Here is a 16,920-nt window from a genome sequence, read left to right as displayed (position 1 = left end):
GGAGCATAGCAGGCAAAGCAGCGGAGTTGAATGAGCAAATCAAGCAAACCGACGTGATAGAATGGGTTTATTCACAACTTGCATGAGATAAGTCATTTTCACTTCGTCCAGTTAAGCCAAAACGAACGAAAAGGGATAGTGATTGAGAGGAGGCAGTGATAGAGAGAATGAAAAAGGAATTGGGAGAAAGAAAATAAATAAAGGAAGAAGAATATAGTGCTTGTAAGTGGAGTTTATTTTTCTCTATTGCTAAAAATAAGTAATTTATTATTTTATTTTGTTATTCTTTAGGTGAAGGAGAAAGTTTGTGGGAAGAAATCAAATTGGTGGAAGGCTCAATTTGGCAAAGGAAGAAGCAAAAAATTTAGGTAAGGATGAAAGTTATATAAGTGAAATTTTCAATCAATTTCAGGAATACAATATACAATGTGATTAGAAATATAGGCTGTAACTTAGAGGAGTTTGACAATTGATATTGCTTCGATGAAGTTTGACTTCTTCAGAATTGAGTCTAACAATAATTAATGTCAATTAACATTATTTTGGAACAGAGAATGAATTAAATATTAGAGTTGAGTCGAATATTGAAAATCTGCAAAAGTTCTTGGATGAAGTTAGGAGTTGCAATAAGGAATGCACTTTCAAAGATCGAGGATTTGGAAGGATTTCTACACAAAAAAAAAAAATTTTAAGTGGATAATTATAATTATTTTATAGTAATTATATTTTCTCCTCATTCAATTATTGAATGTTGTAGCATATATGTTGATAGAATGTTTATTTAATCAAATTAAGGAAAAACAAAGTAGATGATTACATTTGTTTTATATAAATTTCATTTTTTTTCCTTTTATTTCATTTTTCATTATTGAACATTGTACCACATATGTTTATTGGTTATGGTTTTTGTGTTTATTATGCATCAAATTATGGAATAGTAAGCAATTAAAGTTACAATGTGATATAAATTTATGTATATATATAGATATGTGAGAAAAATGCAAATATAGATTAATATGTACTTGAGAATGTACGTTAGAAATATGCATGCATATCAATTCTTTTTAGGCCAATTTATATTTATAGCCATTCTCTTTTATTTTTTTAATAGGTTTTAACTTTACTTGGGTAAAAATATGTTTAAATTTCAAAGTTTTTTTAGAATTTAATATGGAGTAGATTTGCACTTAAATGACTGCCTTATACTTGTAATCATATTTCTACCAAAACGGGACCAATGATGTGCAATTTAATAATTATTATTTGATGATTAAATGAATGCAAGGGCCCATCACAAGCCTTTACAGGCCCGCATTTTTACTATGGCAAATCTATAATTTTTTTTTTTTAATTTGAACTTTTTAAAATGGTTTTTCTTCATTTGGGAAATAATAAGTTTAAATTTAATTTCATGCTAGGACTGATAGGATTAGATTTGCAATTAAATGATTGGCCTTATGCTTGTAACCATATTTTTATAAATAAGAATAAATGAAATGCGATTGAGTTATTGATTGATGATTGAATGAATGCACATTACTTGCCCCCATTATCAGCTTCAAATAATACAAAAGGAAAAGATTTTATGGAAGAAAGTAATTACCCTTAGCCTTCTCTCGATGGTTAAACGCAAGGTGAGATCTTCTAAACGTTGTTCCAGTTTATTCTTTGCTTCACGTAAAGAACCAGCTTCATTAGAAGCCTGCGGAAACATTAAAATATCAGAACTCAAAAAAAAAAAAAAAAAACAGGTAAAAAAAAAAACAAAAAAAAAAAAAAAAAAAAAACAGGTAAAAAAAGAACAAGAATGGTTCTTGCATATATTTCATGATCAACAGTGATATACTAGCAGCACATATGCATTAGCCTGTATTGAAAAATAAAAAAGTGAATGGTACAGCATCAAACGAAACAAAAGGTAGAAGGTTCAAGCTCAAGTTTCTTTACTCTAAGAGTTGATAAGATATCAAGAGAGCTCTAAAGCTATCACGGCCAGCCAATGGAAATTTCATTAGAATCATATACTCAGCTTAGAACCACTGGAAATTCCACTTACAATCACCTTCACTTAAGAAAGGAGTCAATAACCGATCATCACAAAGTATGAGGATATTCTACAGCATAACTTTTTTTTTTTGAAGTTTATTGAAATCATATGAAAGAAATGCTTAAACCAAATGGACAAGGCTAGCATCAAGTAAGAAATAAACAGCAAACCACAGGAATACTCTGGCAAACAATTTTACCATCTAACATGTTTACAGATTAAATGAGTAATAAATAAGCTAAGTGATGTGAAACGTACATGCAAAGATGAGTTAATGAATTTGCACGCTTAATTTTAGAATCCACAATAATCATATCTTTATATTGGTTTTAAACGACAAAAGAAAACATAAAGAGCGGTAAGACAAGCTTAGGCTAAACTACATACATAGGAGTTAAGATCGTAAAATAGCCAACTTAATCTATGTTGCATGCATAGATGGTTTTCAATAAGATATCCCTAGATTAACAATGAGACAAGTCACTATGAGAAATTCCACTCATTCAACTCTTTAAGATTACTAGGTTTTAGCAGAGATCGATTAACAAGCTCCAAAAGAATCCATTAAGCCACGAAGTAGGGTAACTAAGAAAATAAGCGACTAGGGAAAGTGTTCACCAATATCAAGTAATATGCAAATATGGGGCTTCAAATCAGCAATCCCCTTAGCGTTAATAGTCTGGACAGCAACCTGGATAAGCTATGGAATTCTGGACGGAAACTGAAACCTTTTGGTTGAGAGATAATGTGTAGATATGCCCGCAGAAATTCGTGGACAGCAATCTGGCCTTAATGGAGCAGCAGTTTTGCAAAGGTATTGGGCTAGATTCAATGATGAAGACGTCTCAAACTTCTGGACAGCAGGATCACTCCAGAAGGAACTCTGTTTTCAGCAATCACGGGAAAGATTTGGAAGGGCTAACAAGTGGAGGGAGGAGGGGAATGGGATGACCGGCTAGAGCAGGGAGGGGGAGCAAGGCTTTGGGCAAGATTTGGGCTCCGTAGTTAGTAAACCAAGGAGGGAAAATCTGAAATGTATTTCAGATTTGGTGAATTAGGAATTAGGAGGGAGTTCAAATTTCAAACCCCAAGTAATTAAGGAGAATAAAGGGGTGGCTGATTTGGGGGTGAGGAGGGGCAGGCTGATTAAGTAAGCATTAATGGGTTGATTGAAGGCTCGATTGGGAACTTTAATTAGATAGGTAAGAGATTGGAGGGGGCCGGCCATGAGAGAGGGGAGAGAAAGGTGTCCAAGTTCAATGTATGTGGTCCCCAATGGAGTTAATGTGATTTACATCAAATCAGATTTTAAATTCAGATTTGATTTAAATTAAGGTAACTTCCAAATGAGGGGTTATTTTCATAGGAAGGCGTTTGAAATTCAAAATAGATTGAATCCCAATAATAAATCTTTCCTAAATAGCAAGGAGGTATTTTAGGAAAGTAATTATGGGTAATTTGAAATTTGAAATTCAAATTTAGGGGAGTATGGACGGATAGCCGGCTGGTGGGGATTCAATGGGGCCGGCGGCTTGGGTGTTGGCTCCGGTGGAAGGGAGGTGGGGGATTTGGTGGGACGAGTGAGGGGAAAGGGGATCCGGCGGGCTAAGGGGAGGGGAAGGCGTGGGGGTGTTGGCCGGCGGCAAGTTGGCGGTTGGGAGGTGGGGACGGCTAGAAGAAAAGAGAGAAGGGGAAAAAAATAAAAACCAAGAGCTCCCACGAAGGGGGCTGTTGGGTAGTTCGTGTGAGCCTCTCCTAGGCTACTCCTCTCCTCTCGATCTCACAAAGAGATCATGAGCAAAAGCTGAAATTTTCATATCAATATTCATCATCCAAATTACAAGAGAGCTTTCCTATAAATAGGCCTCATGAAAGGAAAAAAAATAAAGACTAAAATGCCCTTCGGGCTACAACACCACATGATCATTCTTAAGGGTAAAATGAGAAAAACAGTAATATAAGATAAACTAGTACATAAGACATAAAAAAATAAAATAAAGTCTAGATCGCAGCCGTTGATCTTCTGATGTCCTCATCACTAAGACAGCTTATCACAGCATTCATGCATCTGCCATGAATCCTTACATAGCCCCATCAATCACGTTTGACTAGAACTGATACTTAATCAAGAAGTATTAATGTAATAGGAAATGTAGCTACACTAAAGATTTAACAAGTCACAATAGAACTGTTTATTAGTCAAATAAGATTTTTTTGGGAATCCAAGAACAACTTCTGAGGTTTAAACTTTCAGCCCTGAAGTCCTCCAGGAAAAGGACAGTACTCCAACAAAAGCCTACCGGGGATAGATCACAGTAACTTAATGAAATCTAGGGCCAGCGTGAACACATCTGAAATGCAAGGAATTAAGAATTATAGATAAAATGATGAGACACAAAAGGCAGTACAATTCAGACATAAGTACCTGATTGTGGTGAGTAGCATTTTTGAGAAATTAATGGCTACCAAAGCTGATTTTTAGCTCAATATTTAGAGAGTTATTCTGGAGTTTGTGGCAGAACAAAAAGAGATTTAGAAGGGTATATTAATACAAATGCCAAGAATCCTCTAGTTTGGGCTGATACATAAGATTATTTAGGGAGTGACTTTTACATGAGATAAATGGCTAGAAAAGATGGTGGAGGGTTAACTTACGATGAGAACTTATGATCAAAATTTGATGATAGAGTTTGGCAAAGTTTAAGAAGAAGTCGAGATATAGGGAATAAGACTGGATCCAAGAGTCCCTTAGTTGAGCCAAGAGTATGTGGGAGTATTTAGAATGGTTTTAAGGCTTCCGTTGCTAGTTTATTGGTCTTAAAGGATGCTTATAAAGTGCAGGACGAAATTAGAGGAGATGTTTAAGATGGGTAACAGGTAACTTAGAAGAAAATACAAAGATAAGCAAACTACTTGAAGCTATCAAGAACCAAATAAATTAAGGGCAGTTTGCCACTAAAACCTTCATTCATCAATAATAATTACAAAGATTTTCAATTCATATTTATAGGCATTATAAGATTCGCAGACACTCACTTTTGGAAGAAATAAGTGGAGGGAAAAAAAGGCAGGGAAAAGTGGGTAGGTTGTTATTAATGAGAAAAGTTACATCTACCTATTTTTAATACCTCAATCATGTCATGGTTGGTCATATAAGTTTCTAGATTGAAAATTAAATATGAATGACATATAAAATATTCAAAACTATAAGCTCTTTATCAGGCTCTTGTACTTAAAATCTATTATTTGATCTTATTTTTCAGCTTTAGTCTTAGCCAATGTTCAAAATTGCGTATTCGAGTATTGAGGCGTAAGCCTCAAGGCGTTTTGAGGCGTAAGCCTCAAAATCAAAAGATTGCATAAACATAAAATGATAATTTTTTATATACTAATGAGTGAATAATATAAAACATAAAAAAGCATAAGATATGAAGTGAAATCAAAATATCTCAATAATAAGACAAAATGAAATATAGTTCAACTCAAAATTCTATCTTTCCCAAATCTTAATATTCTTTTCATTAACATATAATTCCAATTTTCAAAACTAAATAACAATGACATATCATATAAGAACTCATAAGTCATCAGCACTGTCATCAGTAAGGGGTTCTTCATTTGAATCATCATTATGGTGGCTGCTCTCTCCCCTTCCTCCTCTCCTATAGAGTCCAATGCCGGGCATTTACTTCAAGATTTATCTAAGTTTTAATATATATAGCGTGAGGTGTAAATCTCATGCCAGTGAGGCGAGGCGGGACTCAAGGCGGGCCTCAACCAAGTTGAGGCGTAAGCCTCATAAAAAAAACTCGAGGTGTAAGCATCGAAGCGTTTTTTATTGGAATTGCGCAAAGGCGAGTTTCATATTGCGCAATTTTAAACCATGGTCTTAGCTTTTGTAATTTAGCTTTTAGCTTAATTATCTTCATCCACATGATTCAGTATTACGATCCTCTTGAAAAACAACTTCATGCAGATTTTAGCACAACTCAGACATGCGAGTTTTTTTCTTGCAAATCATATTAGCATGTCTCATATTGCTAAAGTACAATCTCTTAAGAAAGATATGGAGTGGAGTCAAGATGTCAACTAACAGGTACAAATCATGGGGCTAGCTGACTAGAATCTTTATTTCAACAAGTCAAACTCAGTTCCATGCAGCAAGTACTTCTGTCAAATAGCCACTAGCACTTGCTCCACAGCTCGCAAATGTGAGATTTAACTAAGCAGACAGGTATAACTGCATTAGTCTACAATGTGCATTGGATCCTCAGGAGCATGTTATCAAATAAGTGGCAGGTATGCAGTACTGAACCACAAAAATAGAAATCAACATCCTCCACACTGTTGAAAATTGCCAACTACCCAACTAAATCTCACTCTTAAAAAATGTCTAAAATCCACCGAATGAATGGCCGGCCAATGAAGAGCAAGAGGATCGGAGTTGCCTACTTCTGATAACGACAGATAAAAATATAGCTAACTAAAAAGAGATCAGCTATCTATACAGGAAATCTAGAAGTCTATACTCATCGGGAAAAAAGTACAATTAGATGAGTATTATGAGTTTTAGTGATTATGAATGTGTTGTATTTTACATTTCTAGTTAAATTAATTAAAAACATCCACGTAATAATGATCCTATTGAGAACAAGTATTCTCAAGTCAAATGATTGGGTTTACTAGTGCAAGTCTTTCCAACTTGATTCTTATATTCCCTAGTCAATTATTTCCAGTCACCAGTTTCAGCACACATAATTATTTGTTCTATCCATTCACAAATTCTATAGAAAAGTAGAAATTTGAAACAATTATTATGAATTTTATTGCTTGATTTTACACAAAATGAGAAAGAAAATTTAGACTTTTTCAAAAATTCTAATAATGAAAACAAGTTAAAGCTAATAAAAAACAGAAAAAATTCCTCCATATAGGATGACGACTTGAAGAGAAAGGAGAGTTGCACATATTGCAATCTCAAGGTCATAAGAGTATTGAACTAGCACACCATATGATTTATCAATCAAGAATTTTTAGCCACCCGGGAACTTGCGGCTCTACCCATAACCTAATTTAATGTTACAATTTTGTGGCAAAACCACCGTCTGAGAGCACCAATCATAGCCATTTTCCTGTGATGTCATTTTACCATGAAACCACTAGTTAAATAACATGTTACATCTTATCACGACCCGACCCGAAGTCTTGAATTAACAAGGAGGGAATAAAGGATCAGACCGTTATTTAAATTTTTTTTACTAACTTAATTATTTCTAATACATTGAAAGAGCTACTAAAACCTCAAATTTATTTTTTATTAAATACTAATAAAACATTTCTTTCAGAGCATTGCACCTACGATACATGTTCTCTCTTCTTCCACTCATCTAAATTCTTTGGATAATATATGTGTCAATTGCAAATATAGAGTGAGTCATAACACAATTGAGTATGTTATGCTTCTAAATTATAATAATACAAGACATTTTAATCAACATGCATGGCTACTGTAAAAATATAAAATAACTTTATTTAATAACATTTAAATTTAAAAATGACTACCAGACATATTTTAAGCATATATGTAATACACAAATCATGTCATAACATTTTCTATAACTGATACAATTGTCATAGAAAATAGTCTAAAAAGTACAAATGAAGGTACTCCCATTTTCTATTTCCTTTTCCAAAACCTTTCATTTCACGCATGTGCGTACATTACATTTACAGTCATTACTAAAAAGGGAAGTACTCCATCAATCAACATGTGCATGCAAGTATAACTATTTATCTATTTCATTCATATAACATTTATTAACTTTATATACTAATGTGAAATGCAACATGCAAATTATTATCTAATCCAAAATGATGAATTAGTGAATATGAGAAAGATAATCATGATCTAACTTACAATAAAGACTAAATAAGCATGTCGATATCCTTAGATGCATTAAGTTTAAAAGAAAATAAAATAAATACTATAATTTAAAAAACACAAGTATTTACCTCAATTTAGAGGAGTGGGTACTCACCTTACTCCACCACTTTTAGTTTAACACTTAAATAATTACATATTAAATGTTTTCATTGACATAATTTTGAAATTATACCTAATATAAAAAATTCTCCATTCAAATTTTATTTTTTTAATATAATTAAACTAATTTTAGCAAAAAATTTAAATTATTATTATTTACAAGCCCAATTGCTCTCTCGCTCACTTTCTCTCCATATTAATTTACAAATAATCTATTCATCTCAAATTCATCTCCTTTCTAAAAAAAATCTAATATCGAATTTCTAAAATAAACTAATAATTTTTTAAAATAAATTACTATTTTCATAACATATATAAAAAAATAAACCTTCTTTCTCAATTGCCAATTTTGCTCATGGCTCTACCTCCAACCTCGCACATGGCTCTGCTCACAATTCCTTTTCCCTTGATTCCCACTCTTGGTCCTCTCTCCTCTCACTCTCTCTGTTTTAAAGAGCGAAGCGCTTCGTCTTTGCACAACCCAAGCGACTAATGTTCCTTTGCCTGTCCATTCATAACTCCTTAGTTCTCCTCGTACGCGACTCCAAAAGATGAAACCCCTACAATCCCCTCCCTTTGTCTTCTTTTAAATCAGGTAAATAGAACCGACAAACGAAGTGACAAAACAAGCTCCTCCAACTCCATCTTCTTCATCCTTGTGCAACTCCAAGAATTGGAACAGACATTCATCGGTTCGGGTCATTACACATCTTTACTAGATAGAAACGTTTGAGAATTAATTAGAGCGATATGTTCGACATAAACTCCTTATGAATTGAGGTTAAACCTAAACTTGTTAAACTCAACAAATAGTTACAGAGAATAGCTGGACTTTTCTTCAAATTTTTGGAAGGATGAATTTAACTTGAAATATTTTTATAATTTTATTAATTTTATTAATTTTTTTATGAAATTTCAAAAGCAATAATGGTTGAAGAAAAAAACATGACTGCTCCATGGGGAAAAAATCCAAACTTGCAATTGTAAAGAAGATGATAAATTGAAATTTAACTAAAAAACAGCAAGGCATACGACCACGATGTCACTATTTCAGAAGCCACTGCACAAACTTAATGATTGTTAGAATTTACATCCAAAAAAGAGGCATGAGAGGCAAAAAAGGTTCAACATTACTACCTCAAAAGAAGTAGTTGAGGTAGAAAGACTGCCAAAGGCAGATATTGCACTCTCATTAATGTTGCATGCATATGCCAATAAAGAAGATAGGGAAGAATTGCTCCACGGTTAGCTTCAAGTGAAATCTATCAAAGTTTAAACCATTTTACATGCAAGTACCAAAAAAACATATATCTATAGCTTTAATTGAGAGATTGAGGCAATTCATCATTCAACAGTAAAAATAGTAACCTCTGAGTTGGTACCAAAAGTTTAATGTTTTCAAGTTACTACTAGATAACGAACTCCTTCACTTGCTTTCTATAGAGATCTTATCAGTGAATTTTCCTATGGAATTGCAGGAGTAGATGTATGGCATTTCATCATGGGTAGTCCATATTTATAATCTAGGGATGTTATCTTCCTATAGATTATAACAAAAATTTATGCTCTCTGTTCAACCTCTAGCAGAGGAGATAAAAACTATACTAGGAGAACTGATCAAAAGGCCAAAAGCTCTCTTCCTGAACAATAGCACAAGAAGATTAACTATTCTAGCTAATCTATTTCCAAATTAAGGAAGCTCTACAATCTTAACTAACTCGCAATCTCATGGTTGCAGAAAGGAAGAAAGGAAAAAAATATGACCAACAAATAAAGAAAGAAAAATATGTCTTATTTGCAAGAGCAAAAGAGCAAAAATAAAGAAGCGTGATCCGAAATGATGTCTTAATGGAGATTATCAAATCACACCATTGAAAATAAAAATCAAGCCAATACAGAGTCAACATGTGAAGACAGATCGAGAGGTAAAAAAATGTGAACAATCGGTTATCCAAATGAGAAGAAAATTAGAATGAATTTAAAATTATGAATTACCTTTTAATCTGAATTTAAAGGTCAAAATAGGAATTTGTTTATGATTTTAAGTAGTTTAGGGAAGATTTAAATTATATTATGTTGACTTTGCCAAAAAATAAGAATGAAGCATCCAAGAATTCACTAATCTTTCTCTTTATCTCCTCTCTCCTTCCCTCTAGGATTCCAATAATTTGCAAGCTACAGCAGAGAGTCAGCCACGTTCAACACCTAATCCACTACTGGCAGCCCTTCCAGTTCACTCTGCTGCCACTTACAAGTTACAACCACTAGAATTCCAAGCTTGCAAGGAGATGCATCAAACATAGGGCTTCAAGGGAAGTGTTCCGACATGTCTAGAACAAGTACCATGCTATTTTCAAAGAGAAATTGAATAGATTGAATAAATAAAATGAGAAGTAAAGAACCAAGCAATAGCATACAATCCTAAGCTTCTTAAGCTTTCTTCTTGCAAGTTTCTGTTTCCATGCACATTGGATCGAAATTGCGGCACAACGGTGATGCCGGAAAAGTGAGCATGTCTTCCACATCTTCCACCAGGCCTATATATTAAAAATAGGTCAAGCGAAAAAAGATAGAGATTAACATACAATGAAAAAAAGGTTTTTTTTTTTTTAAAGGAGCACCTGAACCAAGATAGCCGCCTTATGTTCCTTCATGCACACAAGTTTCTGGCGAGTAGTGAAACTACGAATGCTAGACTGAATGATCAAAGCAGCTGAATGAAGCTTCAGGAATGCTAGTTGTGATAGCCATCTGCGAGCATGTGTTTGAATTCTAAGAGCAGCAGCTTCACATCTCCTCATTGCAAGGAGACTTCTTGCCAAGCAACCTACAGTTCCAAAGACAAGGAACCAAAAGAAAAATTAGCAAGCATTCATTTATCCAACACTTTATGGAACAGCAACAGCATATTTGGAAAATTACAAACAAAAGCATAAGAATATAGCATAAAAAGACAGCTTATCGAAAGAAAACTGGCTTAACCATGATTCCATAGAACAATATCCATTAACTTCAGCATAAAAATACTATTAAAAATAAACAATTGACTTTGCCATGCTAACCACATTTTTTAAGCTATCTATTACCTTAATAATCAACCATGATTCTTCAAATGTGATTAAATAATTTCTCATTAGGAAGCCAAAGATATGAGCTACTATTTATGACAATGAACACGAGTCTCATATATGCAGAAATTGTCAATGGTCCTCAAGGTTATAGCTTGATTAGATGCTAAAATGTGCACGATTGAGAAAAAGGAATAAATCAAATAAACTACCTTCGTCATGCAGAAAAGAAAGACATGTATAAATTGCAACTCTCGGAAATAACTATATCATAAATAACAAACTTGGCATGAATGTGGCACAAACATTCCAGAATTCTGCATACAAATATTCGGCCATGATATTGTTGACCCGCTGTACTAAAAAAAAAAATCAATCAAAAATAAAAAAAAAATTCAATCAAAAATAAAAAAAAAAAATCAAAATAAAAAAAGGAGTCGTTCACCTGCTCTCTGTCATCCCATGACGCCGCTGCTCTTCCCACGACCTCGCGTCATTTCATCACACGATCCCGCCTCGAGCCAACTCCTTTTGCGTCGTTAAAATGAGAACGAAGGCCCTCATTCGCGCTCTCCTCTCTCGATTCGACTACCGACGGTGAAGGGCACGGAAACCAAAGCAGGAGAAGGCATGCTTTTTTTTTTAATGTTGTTTAGACATTAATTAATTATAATTAATTATAATTATCCTTAATTAATCATATTTATTCATAATTAATTATATTAATTAAAATAATTAATTACACTTAATAAAATTAATTAAAACATGATTAATTATAATTAAATTATAATTAATTCATATTAATTAATTTTAATAAATGATAATTAATTAAAATAATTAATAATAATTAAAATTTATTAATTAAAATTAATTTTAATTAAAAGTAATTATAATTAATTAAAAATTAATTATATATTATAATTAATTAATAATTAATTATATATTATAATTAATTAATAATTAGCTATATGTTAATTATAATTAATAATAAAAAATAAATGGAATCCCCTTCTTGCCTCAATCCTCGAGCCAATACCGCCGACAATCCCCGCCGATCCCGAAGGTATAACCCCTAAACCTAGATTTCCCTTTCGACGTTGGCGACGAACTAGCAAACCCCCAAGACGCTCACTTGGCGTTGTAGGGAGGGAAGCTAGTACGACGCCTACGACGAGGCAGAAATCGCCTAGATTCTTTTCTCGATGCTTGCAACGAACCGGCAAACCCCCGAGGCGCTCACGTAGCGTTGTAGGGTGGGAAACTGGTGCGATGCTTGCAAAGATTTAAGGATCCCTCTTCAAAGCTTGCAATGAGCCGGCAAACCCCCGAGGCGCTCAAGTAGCGTTGTAGGGAGGGAAACCGGTGCAGCACTTGCGGCGAATGGGATATAAAAAATGCGTTTTCTTTATTTTTATATAAGTACCCCCGAACGCCCACGTGGTGCAGAGGGGGAAATCTGTTTTTTTCTGACTCATGCTTCACACCCCTAAACGCTCACGTAGCGAGCGGGGATTTTTGATAAAATACGCGACCGCGGTGTCACTTTTGACATCTACCTGAAGCGCTCACGTAGCGTCGAGGGGAAGGTTGCCTCTTGGTTTTTCCCCTAAACGGGGGAGAGGCCGGGAGGCTGCCGAAATTCAGACTGAAGACAACGTGGACTTGAACAGAATTTTGGCCTATATGTGAGCAAGTTTTGGACATAAAAGAACAAGAGCCTGCATTCAAATGAACATGAACAGTGTACTTGTGGAATTGAATCAGAACAAAATTCAAATGACTTTTAAAGATCAAATTCAAAATGAAATGAAACTAAATTGGAATCCAAATCCAAATCAATTTGAACCTACACTTGAACTCAAAGGACTGCAGGGGACTTGAACAAGACTATAACATCAAACAAAGACTTCGAATTAGACTGGATCTGGATCCGAACATAACATTTGAACTTGCGCCACACAACATTAAGTGGGGGTTGTGGACTCGATGAACCCGAGTCTAAATGAAACATAGCTCGGACCCGCATTCAAGAAGACAAACGAGTTCCAAGTACAATCTACTTGTAAAAAAAAAAAGCAATAATTTCTGTTTGTAAGCTATAGCACGAACTCCAACAACAATCCCCACAATGCCTATTGATTGAGATGGCAATACTGGAGATCGGCAACCAAGAACCAATTCCTACAAACGAATGCAACCCAACAAATCCCGCCTGAGACTGGTGAAAGATAGGTAGGATGCAGGAGCAATGGTTCTTCTACAAACACTTTTAGGAGCTCGTAGTGGATACAACGGTCTCCTGCAAATGACTACAAACCACTTGTGGATAACAACAGTGAGAACCTCGTAAGCATAGCGAACCACTGTGGACACAAGTATGGATATCACCTACGACAGTGATGGTCAAAATCTACAAGTACACCGGGTACAAAGGCAGCCTGATGTACGAAAAAAGGGCACACCCTGGCAAAAGGGAGGAAATGTTTGAACAAATTAGAACCAAACTTTCGGGTGTTCCAAAGTCTCTTCTTAGTTCCATACTTGAGAAGAAAACTGTTCCGGTGTCTATAAACACCAAAAATAACGAGTCCGCTACACCGAAGATCCTAAAAAGAGTTCTTGCCAAATCAACAGTCATTGACTCCAAAGTCCAGAAAGAAACCTTCCCCGGTGATTGAGAAAGGGGGGTCAACATCAAAATCCAACGCCACCTGATCTGCAACACTTATACAAGCAGACATAAGGCGTCTACAATCTACAACGCTACGCCACCGGATCTGCAATACTGATACAAGCAGACAGAATGCGTCTACAAATACTTTCAAAATACCCCTGCACGTGCACCGTAGCTTTTATACACATAGGTACACAAAGGGGTATGTCAAATCAATGAAATTCCCAAATACCCGCATGGGCCCTGGCGAGCATGTTATAGGTACACACGTGACGCCTAGGGATGCTGCGCGGGTCGATAAGTGAATTCTAGTTTGAACCTGATCCTTCTATACGGACCAATAGAAGTCGACAGGGTTCGAACCTTTAAACGAATACACGGTTGTGGCGATCAGTGTATTTGTTTCAATACATTCATATTAGACCTCCAAGGCCTAAAATCAAAAGAATTAACTAAACAAAAGGCATGAAGCCTATGAGAAGCCCGATCCTCCTAAGCAAGCAAATAGGAGTAGACAGGGCTCGACTTTAGGCCTTGCAACTGTCCTCTGAGAGGCGCACTACCTGTTCTGGCCTCTGGAGTAGACCTTTGTCCCAAGGTGGGGCAAGACTTTGCCATATGTCCTGGTTGATGGCACCAAAAACAGGTATTGGTGCCAGAAAGGCACTCCCCTATGAGCCCTTCCACATTTATTGCACATAACAGGAGTGCTACTCTCTGAAGTGTTGGTCTTGGGCTTCTTCCAATTAGGCCTTCCAGAATGGAAAGATTGGGCAGGCCTTGATCTATCTTTCATTCTTTCTCTCTGGAAGTCCCTCCTTCTCTGAGTACTTTGATAATCCAGCTCAATCTTCCCGTTGCTCTATCACTAATGTAGGTATATCTTCAATACCCAAAGAAACCAATGGCTGTCTTATGCTATCCCTCAAGCCACTAAGGAAGCGATGGCATTCTCTTCTGCATTTGGGATCAGATGGGAGGCATACCTAGAGGCATCATGAATTCAGCCTCATACTCTGTAATGGTCATCTCCCTACACCAGTCTTACTGAATTTATCTTGCATTGATCTACCTGGCAGTCATTGGTAATACCAATCTCTAAAAACTTTACAAACTCCTCCCATGTATTGGTTGCTAGGTCTCCCCCAACAAGAGTTCCTTCCAACTGACCTTCACCATCTTTCTGCTTCCCCATTGAAAGCCATAAGCAGCTAAGGCAACTCTTCTATCCTGAGGGAAGTAGCATTCCCTCCAAAATCTTCTCAACTTTCATCAACCAGTCCTCTGCTTCTTATAGCTCCAACCTCCCACAAATGATGTGGCTTCATATCTTAGAATAATTTAAGTTCTTATCCATAACAATGCCTCCACTTACCTCCAGCTTGAGTCTGAGTATTTCTTATCATTTGTGTCATTGCGCCCTCATCTGAGTGAAAGAATCCAAAGTAGCATTAATTGCCTACTACCTTGAGGCTCTACTACAGCTGGCAATACCCTCCTGATCTCTCCAGTGTTGCCATTAAGTGGCATCAGGGCAGTTCCTAGCCCTGAAACATAAGTTAACAAAAACAATCTAAGCATTAAATAACCAAGCACCTTATACCTACCCTAACCTATTAAGATCATCCTATTGCCCTTTCATGAAAATCAATATCCGTCAATTCTCTTGCTCTGATACCGACTCTTGTTCACGACCCGGCCCGGATTAGCTCGCAAGTGCGACGCGGAACAGAAGTCGGACATGAAGAAACTAAAAGGGACATTTCGTGACAATTAATTATAATTCCAAAAATAAGCATTAATTTCAAGAAAGAGCCACTAAGATTTTCCAACATAAACTTTTTCTTTCTTCAAAGATCACTAATCATAAGTGTTTAGCCTTTAAGATTACAAAAAATGATAAAGAGGATCACATGTATAAACTTTTTTCTTTTCTCATTCTATTCTAATCCTCACTACAAAACACCAAAACACAAAAGAACCTGCCCCGTCGTCTCCCTACGACGGTAAGTTGCGCGGTGGTTTGATTGGCCATTTATCCCCGTTCCTAGCTCCTCTGAAAGTATTCCCCAACTAGGTGAGTCTTACACTCAATAAGGCGAGAATGGAATTCAATATTAAACATAAAATCAATGAGAGAAAACCTTTAACATACTTTGGGAAATTTTAACAAAAGAATCATTGATCATAAAACAAGTTGTGCTCAAAGAAAAGCATACCTTTACCTCAACTTTCAAAATGCGTATCTTTCATACCTTTTCCTTTCTTTGCTTTTTTTAAAACCATGCCTCAGGGATAATCTCATTTGCATGTACAACATTGATGTATGTAAACAGTCATTAATAGCTTATATGCATATAACTATATCACCCGTCTCAGGAGTATCACTTGTACTGTCGAGGTACATATAAATTGGCATTTCCTTTTCCATTGGTTCATTAGAACCATTCCTTTCCATGCTCATAAGAGCCTCATATTTCCATGCTCAAAGAGCCTCCTTTTCCTATGTGATACTCCCCGCTGTCAACATGCACATACATTTAGTATTTATATAATCATAAAGATGCTCAATGTAAATATCCATAAGCTATGGCAAGTGATATGTTTCCTAGCTAAGAGTATGCGTATGCGTTGCTATGCTTGTTTGACATTGCAATGTAAGGTTAGAGAAAAATCATGTAGAGCATGTGTAGGAAATGAGTATGTAGTCCAATCATATAGTTGAGCATTCATAAGGGAAACATTTGTAATTGCCTCAAGTATCCATAAACTTACAATAAGCAAAGTTGAGACATAAGGGTTCAATTGAGCATAATTGATTTGGCAATTCTATGTAATTCAATGATAATAAAAGTTGATCTAACCATTTAAAAGAAAATCCATTTCCAGACCTATACCTCACAAACCGTCCCACCACAGGCGAATCCTTTTTCAAAAATCTTTATGCCCTTCATCTTATGAAAATCAACTCTACAAATAACCAAAAAATAAATGTAAATATAAGCTTCCTCCCTCAAAACCTTAAAAGAAACTCTAAGATCACAATAAAATGCCATATTTTCATAAAAGTGACCTGAGAACAGAGCGA

General features: G+C 35.5%; 1 protein-coding gene across 1 annotated transcript in view; it reads right to left on the bottom strand.

Moving 5' to 3' along the window:
• LOC110095675 (protein OPAQUE1) overlaps positions 1–16,920 on the bottom strand; it is a gene marked incomplete in the record, with an annotated part of 123,054 nt that overhangs the window by 47,192 nt on the left and 58,942 nt on the right. Inside the window, 3 exon segments of the mRNA XM_028700385.1 lie at positions 1,604–1,702; positions 10,508–10,627; positions 10,712–10,917. Coding sequence (XP_028556218.1) covers positions 1,604–1,702; positions 10,508–10,627; positions 10,712–10,917 — 425 coding nt within the window.

The sequence above is a fragment of the Dendrobium catenatum genome, unplaced genomic scaffold (genome assembly GCF_001605985.2).
Source record: "Dendrobium catenatum unplaced genomic scaffold, ASM160598v2 fragScaff_scaffold_1504, whole genome shotgun sequence".
In the NCBI taxonomy this organism is placed as follows: domain Eukaryota; kingdom Viridiplantae; phylum Streptophyta; class Magnoliopsida; order Asparagales; family Orchidaceae; genus Dendrobium; species Dendrobium catenatum.
The sequence above is the reverse complement of the archived record's forward strand: the minus strand, read 5'-3'. Positions and strand labels throughout refer to the sequence as shown.